Source organism: Ictalurus furcatus, chromosome 15, assembly GCF_023375685.1.
Source record: "Ictalurus furcatus strain D&B chromosome 15, Billie_1.0, whole genome shotgun sequence".
Classification (NCBI taxonomy): Eukaryota; Metazoa; Chordata; class Actinopteri; order Siluriformes; family Ictaluridae; genus Ictalurus; species Ictalurus furcatus.
In genome coordinates this window covers 8,005,575-8,016,547 of record NC_071269.1, presented here as the reverse complement: position 1 = coordinate 8,016,547, position 10,973 = coordinate 8,005,575, and the positions used below count along the sequence as shown (strand labels likewise).

At 39.6% G+C, this 10,973-nt stretch overlaps 2 protein-coding genes across 3 annotated transcripts in view; both read left to right on the top strand.

Annotated features, from left to right (window-relative positions):
• Nucleotides 1-313: 313 nt before the first annotated feature.
• LOC128619624 (N-lysine methyltransferase KMT5A-A-like) lies at nt 314-9,772 on the top strand. Of its 2 annotated transcripts, XM_053643917.1 has the most exons (9): nt 314-5,361; nt 6,208-6,328; nt 6,574-6,736; nt 6,983-7,175; nt 7,533-7,604; nt 8,019-8,069; nt 8,741-8,791; nt 9,109-9,156; nt 9,475-9,772. In XM_053643917.1, exons 2-9 carry the CDS (start codon nt 6,211-6,213, stop codon nt 9,550-9,552), a joined length of 774 nt encoding a protein of 257 aa, XP_053499892.1. In that variant the 5' UTR covers nt 314-5,361; nt 6,208-6,210; the 3' UTR covers nt 9,553-9,772. The 2 variants fall into 2 exon arrangements, with proteins under 2 accessions (XP_053499892.1, XP_053499891.1); XM_053643916.1 differs by lacking the exon at nt 314-5,361 and having other exon boundaries at nt 6,160-6,328.
• Nucleotides 9,773-10,347: 575 nt separating this feature from the next.
• Nucleotides 10,348-10,973, top strand: part of dnai3 (dynein axonemal intermediate chain 3) — an 88,158-nt gene continuing 87,532 nt past the window's right edge. Inside the window, exon 1 of the mRNA XM_053643601.1 lies at nt 10,348-10,389. Within this exon, the coding sequence (XP_053499576.1) occupies nt 10,348-10,389 (42 nt within the window). The remainder of the gene's footprint in view (nt 10,390-10,973) is intronic.

The following is a 10,973-nucleotide window of genomic DNA, read 5'->3' as shown; positions in this document are numbered from 1 at the left end:
GTGTCAGCGCTTTGTCACAGTCAGAGGTAAAGCAGTAGGAGTTCATGCATGACAAGCCGTGATGTTTCTCTTATTAACTTTAGGAAAGAGGAAAAAGACGAGGCTGGTGAGGGAACTACTGTTTATAGTAGCTGATAAGTGATAGGTGTAATGCCGCAAGTGGCCTCTAGGACAAATCAACGGTTGCTATGCGACGCTCTCATGCAGGTAATCAGCATAAACAAGCCGCACCTGGCCACTCCTCTTTATAAACCCTCTGAAGGCTGCACTCTGTGTGTGTGTGTGTGTGTGTGTGTGTGTGTGTGTGTGTGTGTGTGTGTGTGTGTGTGTGTGTGTTGGTTTTTGTGATTTATGAGGACATTTCATATGAATACACGCCACACTACGGGGACATTTTGGATTATGAGGACAGGGCCAGTGTCCTCATAATTCGGGCAACGTAGCAGTACTTGTATATGTAGTGGGAACTGAAATCCAAAATTTCTATAGAAGTCCCCATAATTAACAATGACCTGACTTTGTGTTAAGCGTGTGTATGACACAGTGCCCCTGTAGTTGGGTCTGTGTCACTGCACCTGCTCATGAATATTCGTGTGCGTGTGTGGTATCGCGGCTTTTGATTGGCTGACTACCAGATGTCCTCATAATTTCGGAAATGTCCTCATAATGTTGGATTTTGTCAAACCACTGTGTTAAGGCCTGTTCACACCAAGTCTGATAACTATCATGATAAAGATCTACTTCTAAAAATCATTCTAAGCATTAAAGAACAGCAGATTCCACACCACAACTATAACCATAATGGCACAGAGAAACAATATCGTTGGAATCACTTTCAGAACGATTTTTTCTGCCAATCAGAATCAACCAATCAGAATAGTTCAAGCATTTAAAGCAGCAGACAACATAACTGCAGTGCATGCTTAGAATAAACAGGACGATATTGTGTGTTGGTGTGGACACTAATATAGGTATCGTTATAGTAATCTTTACAGTTATCGTTCTTGGTGTGAACAGGATTCTGATACAGAATCCTCAGTTATCCAGAAAACCTCTGGTGTCACAAATTTACCATAATTTTTCAATTGACTAACAAGTCTCATCTTTGTTCTAAGACTATAGATTTACAAATATAGCATTAAGTAATGCATATATTTAAATCCTCTGGCATATTTCAATTTATATAAAGCCCATCCCAGCCTTGTTATTTTTTGGTCTATCCTCTTGTCTTGTTATTTAAAAAAAAAAATAACAATAATTCACTAATAGTTAAATAATATAAAAACAGCAGTTTGTATACACACAGAGGGGCTTTGAAACTCTAAATTACAATATTGATGAATTAGATCAAATACTAAATTGTGTAGGATATCGGAATCACATAACAGAAGTGTCAGACATTCCCAGAAAAGTGTTTCCACCAAACAAGTGTGCCAGTGCATCAGTAAATATCACAACACCCATCAGTGCTTAATCTGTAAATCTGCAGGTCCCAGAACACTAAGAGGATAGTGATGTGTGTATATATACAGTATCTCACAAAAGTGAGTACACCCCTCAAATTTTTGTAAATATTTGATGATATCTTTTCATGTGACAACACTGAAGAAATGACACTTTGCTACAGTGTAAAGTAGTGAGTGTACAGCTTGTGTGACAGTGTAAATTTGCTGTCCCCTGACTTGTTAGTGTTACAAGGTCTCAGGTGTGAATGGGGAGCAGGTGTGTTAAATTTGGTGTCATCGCTCTCACACTCCCTCATACTGGTCACTGGAAGTTCAACATGGCACCTCATGGCAAAGAACTCTCTGAGGATCTGAAAAAAAGAATTGTTGCTCTACATAAAGATGGCCTAGGCTATAAGAAGATTGCCAAGACCCTGACACTGAGCTGCAGCACGGTGGCCAAGACCATACAGCGTTTTAACAGGACAGGTTCCACTCAGAACAGGCCTCACCATGGTCCACCAAAGAAGTTGAGTGCACATGCTCAGCATCATATCTAGAGGTTGTCTTTGGGAAATAGACGTATTAGTGCTGCCAGCATTGCTGCAGAGGTTGAAGGGGTGGGGGGTCAGCCTGTCAGTGCTCAGACCATACGCCGCACACTGCATCAAATTGATCTGCATGTCTGTCGTCCCAGAAGGAAGCCTCTTCTAAAGATGATGCACAAGAAAGCCCGCAAACAGTTTGCTGAAGACAAGCAGACTAAGGACATGGATTACTGGAACCATGTCCTGTGGTCTGATGAGACCAAGATAAACTTATTTGGTTCAGATGGTGTCAAGCGTGTGTGGCGGTGGGAGTGTCATGGTCTGGGGCTGCATGAGTGCTGCCGGCACTGGGGAGCTACAGTTCACTGAGGGAACCATGAATGCCAACATGTACTGTGACATACTGAAGCAGAGCATGATCAGTATGCAGTATTCCAGCATGATAACTACCCCAAACACACCTCCAAGACGACCACTGCCTTGCTAAAGAAGCTGAGGGTGAAGGTGATGGACTGGCCAAGCATGTCTCCATACCTAAACCCTATTGAGCATCTGTGGGGCATCCTCAAACGGAAGGTGGAGGAGCACAAGGTCTCTAACATCCACCAGCTCCGTGATGTGGTCATGGAGCAGTGGAAGAGGACTCCAGTGGAACCTGTGAAGCTCTGGTGAACTCCATGCCCAAGAGGGTTTAGGCAGTGCTGGAAAATAATGGTGGCCACACAAAACATTGACACTTTGGGCCCAATATGGACATTTTCACTTAGGGGTGTACTCACTTTTGTTGCCAGCGGTTTAGACATTAATGGCTGTGTTGAGTTATTTTGAGGGGACAGCAAATTTACACTGTTACACAAGCTGTACACTCACTACTTTACATTGTAGCAAAGTGTCATTTCTTCAGTGTTGTCACGATAAAAGATATAATCAAATATTTACAAAAATATGAGGGGTGTACTCACTTTTGTGAGATACTGTATATATATATATATATATCTTATATAGCGTGGGTGTGAGTGCTGTGAATTGGATGCAGGAGTGCATGATTAGAATGAGGGTGAGTGTTCTGGGAATTGCGGTCCATGGCAGCCCTGTTTGTAGGCAGCAGTACAGTATGGGAAATGTAATCACTTGTGATATGACATTAACTAGTCATTTAGTTATGTACATTAATAAGCTGATTGTATTATTGTATATTAGACACTAGCTGTGATTGTGCCAATGCCCAAAACCCAGCCCATGCTGTCTAAATGCTTACAGACCTGTTGCTTTGACATTTGTTATCATTAAAATCTTTTAATCTATGGTATGTAACCGTCTTTTCAGTACTGTCGACTTGCATGCAGAGCATAGAGGTCTGTTGATGATGCAGTTTCATTGGGTCTACACTGTATGTTTCAATACCTAGACGCATCTGGCACCTAAGGGGTCTGTTTGTTGATTACAATTCTGCTTTGAACACTGTTCTCCCGTTCAGGCTGTATGGCATATTATTTCATATAGAAGTTAAAAGTAGCCCTGTCAATGCATACTTGACTTTTTGTTGGGAAGGATGCAGGTAGTCAAACGTAAAAACAAGCACTGTAATCCCTTGACCATTAGCACTTGCTCATCATGTCTGTATTACTGTACACAAATGACTGCAATTCCCACTCGCAGTCTGTAAGGATGTTTCAATTTTCTGATAACTCCACAATAATGGCTTTGATTTCTTACAAAGGTAGAATAGCTAATGGAAGTGAGATCTCATTTTTGGTGAACTGGTATGAGGCAAACAACCTGGAATTGATTGTTTCCCAAACCAAGGAAACATTAGTAGACTTTTACAGGAGCTGTGGGGTCCACCTACACTTGGTTATCAACAACACTGAAATGCGACAGCCAGAAATTCCTGCGAGTGACCATCTCCTCCACATTCAGATGGGGGGAAAACACCAGTACTAAAGGACCCTTCTCATCCAGCTACTAACCTTTTAATGCCCTTCCTTTTCACAAACGTTTAAGAAGCATTGAAACTAGAACATCCACACTTTAGAACAGCGCATATCCTGGAGCTGTCAGTCTCCTTCACACTCAAAACTTAGCAATACAGGCCACTCAGTAGGGTTAATAATTGTCTAATGACTGAAATGTTTTTAAAGTATTTGAATCAATTTATCAGTGGATTGTTCTAATTTCAACCACTTGTATTTGCTATTATTTTCCTTATAGCTTCTGGTGTTCTATCTATGGCCTTCATTTGTGTTTGATTTTATTCTACATATTTGCTTTCATTATTATTTTATGGGTTGGATCTGTTTCATACTTTTTAATGTATTGTGCTGAGTGGTTCTGTTAGTTTAATTGAGCTCACAAACACAAATTTTCGCGAAACTACCCAAGGTAGACGTCACCAGAAAAGCTTAGGCCGAAAAGGAAGTAAAAATGGCGCAATTTGGACACAAACGGAAATATAATACAAGCTTTTGTTTACCACACCATATTTAAAGGTAAACAAAACACTGTCCTCTTAAAGCGGAGAGAAAAAGAAGAGAGACCTTGTTGAGAGTTGTGTTTTCATGGCTGGTGTCCACCTGAGTTTATGCCATTCGCCATATCACTTTTTCAATTATGTACGACTCGCATTGACAGGGGAATATCCAATTTGTCTGTTTACATAGCAGACGCAAATGCACATATCTAATTCATATCAGATTTATTTCCAAATATGAATGAGGCCTGAAACGGATCTGAGAATATTGGAATCCTTGTGCTTTTTCCTGTTTACACGCTCATGGGTCATATCTAATCTGTGCCACATGGAAGGAAAACATTGGAATTGGGTCACCTGAGCCATGTAATGTAAATGCAGCCTTAAACTCAGGCGGACCTGGTACCGAGTCCAAATGACGTAATTGCACATCCCCTTTTAATGTTTAAAACCCACAGCGTACCCAGCTGATCATGTTTTATATTGTTGTAAAGGTTAGAGTCTCTACTTTTCATAGAAGTGCTTTAACATTAATCTCTTTCTCATTAATCATAACACAAAACAACATTTTAGGCTTATAAGCTTCACATCCACCTAAAATTATGGATATGTGTAGAGATATGTTCGTAGAAACCATATATCTTTCAGTCTTTTTTCACTACAGAATAGTAAATAGATGTTTTTATGCGCATCATGAATCATCTATTTTACCTTTCTGTGCAAAGAAATTTTAAAATAAAAAATTTACATTGCTTGAAAAAAAAAAACTAAAGAGGATAAATAAAATAAAAAGAAAAAACACCACGCCCTTTTTGATGACCTCTCTCCGACTCGACTCCGCCCACTTCCTGCTGAGATGATCACTTGTGGGTAAAGCATCAAGCTTTAAAGAGTTCAGGTAAGATTAATGATAAAACTCAAAGCATGTGGCTACTCTTTAGGTCTAGAAACTGTTTTAGCCAAGTTTAATTTTATATTACATTGGTTATAAAGTTTTTAAAAATATTTTGCAGTTAATTTGACGACTTAATCAATTAGCGCTAGAAGTTAATCAAGCTTGCTTTGGTCGCAGGTGCGCAGCAATTATGTAACGTGTCCTCACGGTGTGGAATTAACAATGTATTGTCGAAGAAGGACTTTTTTGCCATTTTATAACAGTAAAGATAAAGTAAAGATACGTAATAACTAAACAGCTTGTTCTGTGCTTATTTTGGGTGGAAAAATTTATTATAAATAAATGATTAAATAAAGTTATTGCCAGATTGACCACATTTATTTTGTGGAAGATTTGGGCAGTGTAAATGTCCTTGCTAATTAGTCTGAACTATCTTTTTTAGGCTGCTATTAGTTATTAGTAATGTTGCTGTAGGTGTCTGTAGCTCTAGGTTTCACCTAATATAAATATATAGTCTGTACATGTTAGCCCTATCATAATGATTCTCTTTAGTGACAGTCATAATGTGGTTGAGAGAGAGAGAGAGAGAGAGAGAGAGCACGAGAGAGAAAAGCAGCATGTTACAAATCAATTATGTTAAAATACTAAACACAAATTTAAGGTCCAAAATATTTCTCCTGTTTCACTGGTACTGCTTACTTGCATGTAGATAGTACAAAATAATCACTATTGTTAATATTTGCACCCTCTATAAAAAAAATAAAAGTATAAACTCATAGTTGATTAAATCAGTAATGTCAAAAAATCATATGTTGTAAAATGACTAAAAACATTATGGGGCCTTTGCAGGAGATGGCAACAACAAGGTCCCGGAGGGCCAAACTATCACCGAAGGATGAAGCTGCATATTTTTCATCCATGTTTAAAGATAAGGATGGATTTGATGTAAAATACATCAATTCAGTTAAAGGTGAGTAACACAGACCTACGCTTAAGTATTGGTTTAACTTTGGAATAGTTTGTGTATTGTACGTCCCCATAATTACTGCTGGTGTATTGTGGGGGATGGGCAGAAGTTCAGTGTTTCTCTTACTACATTCAGCTTGGACTTGGTTTGTGTGTTGTACGTCCCCATAATTACTGCTGGTGTCATATTGTACTGTGGGTAGGGGGATTGGTGTTTCTCTTACTGCTGACTGATCTGTTCTTTGTTAGGTCGAGGAGTGTTCAGTTGTTGCCACTTTCAAAAGGGAGATTTTCTTGTTGAATATCGAGGAGAAGTCATAACTAAACAAGAATATGAAAGAAGGCACAGAGTATACCATCGTGCGCTTGAAGTTTTTTTGTTTGAATTTCGTTTTAATGGAAAACAGTTATGGTACGTATATTGCTGTACTTAATTTACAATGTCTTGCAAATTTACAAAGTTGTAGGTCACCCAAGATACAAATTCTGCTTTTTCTGACTCCATGTGTGTAAAACTAGAAGTAATGATGAACTAGGATGAGAAGTCCATACAGAAACATGATTATTTCATTATTCCTTGAAAGTTGCACTTACTTATTGTGTAATTCAGTCAGTTTTATTAAACCTTGTAGTTAGCATTGTGTTCTTGCTGTTTCAGGGTTGATGCTGCCAGAGAAGATGGCTCTTTAGGGCGACTTGTCAACGATGATCATATGAACCCCAACAGCAAAATGAAAACGATCACAGTGGACAGAAAGCCCCATTTGTGCTTATTTGCAATAAAGGACATCAGTCCTGGGGAAGAGATTTGCTATAACTATGGGGATTCTGACTGGCCATGGAGAAGCAAGGTAAGATGGAACTTAATTTTCACAAGTGATTTGGCTCTGCATAATTTTCTGAGCAAAATTAAGCTTCAACATGTTCCAATTATATTCAGACTTTTTCATTACATTACAATTTTATTCCACTTCAAATAGCCCATGTTGCAAATGGAAATGTTATGTGAACTTAAAGATATTCAGGCTGCTCTGAATGTTTGCTCTTTGTTGTTGAAGAGATGATCTGTGACGGAATTGGAAAGTGCATATTTTACCTCAAAAATTTTAACCTACTTGCAGTCATTTGAACACACAGTTTACTGTTAAAACAGTTTGTCAATCATGTGGAGAACTTAAGGTATTGGTACTTTATTTGAATCCATACAGGTAACTTCAGAGACGCAACAGCAGTCAGATGCTTTGGTCAGCTGTTTAGCAGCAGAGGATGGAACAGAGAAGGTAATGTTCTGTGAAATGTGTGTCTGGTGCTAATGCCATTTCAGACTTTGTCCAAGTTGCAGACTTTCATATGGTACTGTGTACGTTTGTCTACTTTTCTAATTTCAGTGGAATGCTAGCACTACAACAAATCTCTCTTCAATTCTGAATTAGCATGCGTTTGTATGTCCCCGTAATTACTGTTGGTGTCATACTGTGTGGTGGGGGATGGGTAGAAGTTCAGTCCTTCTCTTACTACATTCAGCTTGGACTTGGTTTGTGTGTTGTACGTCCCCGTAATTACTGCTGGTGTCATATTGTACTGTGGGGGATGGGTAGAAGTTCGATTTTTCTCTCCATGGACCATGGTTTGTGTAAAACTAGTTGTGCAAAATTAGGTATTTTTGGTCAGACTTTTTTCTTTGATCCCTTAAGATTTCATCTGAGACTGATCCTCAGCTGAGACTGAATGACAACACTCAACAGGTAATTTAATTTCCATTAAGTTTTGGTAAGATTATGCAGGATCTGCAATAATCAGTCACTGCTTAGTATTATTTATGTATTTGTTGTTATAAAAACTGTATGATATGACAGGCCAGTCATTTGTTGCTTTGTAATGGTCATGTTCACGTTAGCTAGACATGCACACATGCTAAGCAGTTAGCCCATATTTACTGGTGACCGGCGAATGCCGGTTAAACACCCCATATGTATACTTTTCTAATTGGGTAATTAGATGGGCAGAAGTTCAGTGCTTATCTTACTACATTCAACTTGGACTTGGTTTGTGTGTTGTACGTCCCCGTAATTACTGCTGGTGTCATACTGTGTGGTGGGGGATGGGTAGAAGTTCAGTCCTTCTCTTACTACATTCAGCTTGGACTTGGTTTTGTGTGTTGTACGTCCCCGTAATTACTGCTGGTGTCATACTGTGTGGTGGGGGATGGGTAGAAGTTCAGTCCTTCTCTTACTACATTCAGCTTGGACTTGGTTTGTGTGTTGTACGTCCCCGTAATTACTGCTGGTGTCATATTGTACTGTGGGGGATGGGTAGAAGTTCGATGTTTCTCTCGGCAACTTGGACCATGGTTTGTGTAAAACTAGTTGTGCAAATTAGATATATTTGGTTAAACTTTTTTCTTTGATCCCTTAAGATTTCATCTGAGACTGATCCTCAGCTGAGACTGAATGACAACGCTCAACAGGTAATTTAATTTCCATTAAGTTTTGGTAAGATTATGCAGGATCTGCATAAACTCTGTAGAGTGTGTTTTTATTCAGAAAAGTAAAGATACTTTCCTCAAAAAATCCATACATGAAAGGTACACACACAGTGAGGACTGTGTGCTGGAGTAAATTCACACATGCGCTAACTGTTATTCTGCACATTCACCTGTATTATCTGTCATTCTCACATTACATATTTGTATTTGGAACTCAAAGCATTACAATGTTCTGTCTTGGTTTACAAAAATAATGTTCAGTAAGCAAACTTTTATTTTTCTTCCCCCCACCCCATAAGATCTCAACAACGTCTGATCCTCAGCTGACACTTCATGATGTTCAACAGGTAATTTAATTTCCATTGGAAAATTTAGTATAGGCATAAGTGTTTTTCTTATGTTTTTTAATTGGCAAAGACGTATTGATTTTGAAGACCAATCAGACTTCTGGAATAGATGGATAGTGATGATAAATGTTTTATTTACATTTGCTCACATATTTCTTATACAGCGGTACAGATGATCCCTTGCCAATCAATGTTTACAAATGTGTTTGCTTTTTTGTATTAATTTTTATGAAAATAATAAAATGCTGTCTTAGTCCAGTTAAACAAGAACAAGCAATATGTTGTTCATCATTAGATGCTTTCTTAATTTTTTCAAAGGTGACTTCAGGGATGGGAACAGCAGTCAAATGCTTTGGTCAGCTGTGCACCAGAGGATGGAAAAGAGAAGGTAAATAATTGTTTGTATAGTGTATGTGTGTCTGTAACCTGGAAAGGTATTGACCCTGAACCTGGAGAGCCACTGTTCTGCAGAGTTTAGATCCTACCTTAAACACTGCTGCTACATTTTTCAGTGATCAGCTCTTGAGAAATTATACCAGATAGAATAAAATATCATAAAAACAATCAATCAGTCACTGCTTAGTATTATTTACAGTATCTCACAAAAGTGAGTACACCCCTCAACATTTTTGTAAATATTTGATGATATCTTTTCATGTGACAACACTGAAGAAATGACACTGTGCTACAATGTAAATTAGTGAGTGTACAGCTTGTGTAACAGTGTAAATTTGCTGTCCCTCAAAATAACTCAACACACAGACATTAATGTCTAAACCGCTGGCAGCAAAAGTGAGTACACCCCTAAGTGAAAATGTCCAAATTGGGCCAAAGTGTCAATATTTTGTGTGGCCACCATTATTTTCCAGCACTGCCTTAACCCTCTTGGCCATGGAGTTCACCAGAGCTTCACAGGTGCCACTGGAGTCCTCTTCCACTCCTCCATGACCACATCACGGAGCTGGTGGATGTTAGAGACCTTGTGCTCCTCCACCTTCCGTTGAAGATGCCCCACAGATGCTCAATAGGGTTTAAGGTCTGGAGACATGCTTGGCCAGTCCATCACCTTCACCCTCAGCTTCTTAGCAAGGCAGTGGTCGTCTTGGAGGTGTGTTTGGGGTGGTTATCATGCTGGATTACTGCATACTGATCATGCTCTGCTTCAGTATGTCACAGTACATGTTGGCATTCATGGTTCCCTCAATGAACTGTGGCTCCCGAGTCCCCAGTGCGGCAGCCCAGCATGCCCAGCCCCAGACCATGACACTCCCACGCCACACACGCTTGACACCATCTGAACCAAATAAGTTTATCTTTGGTCTCATCAGACCACAGGACATGGTTCCAGTAATCCATGTCCTTAGTCTGCTTGTCTTCAGCAAACTGTTTGCGGACTTTTTGTGCATCATCTTTTAGAAGAGGCTTCCTTCTGGGACGACAGCCATGCAGAACCAGTTTGATGCAGTGTGTGGCGTATGTCTGAGCACTGACAGGCTGACCCCCCCCCCCTCAAACCTCTGCAGCAATGCTGGCAGCACTCATACGTCTACTTCCCAAAGACAACCTCTAGATATGACGCTGAGCATGTGCACTCAACTTCTTTGGTCGACCATGGCGAGGCCTGTTCTGAGTGGAACCTGTCCTGTTAAACCGCTGTATGGTCTTGGCCACCGTGCTGCAGCTCAGTGTCAGGGTCTTGGCAATTTCTTATAGCCTAGGCCGTCTTTATGTAGAGCAACAATTATTTTTTTCAGATCCTCAGAGATTTCTTTGCCATGAGGTGCCATGTTGACACTTCCAGTGACCAGTATGAGGTA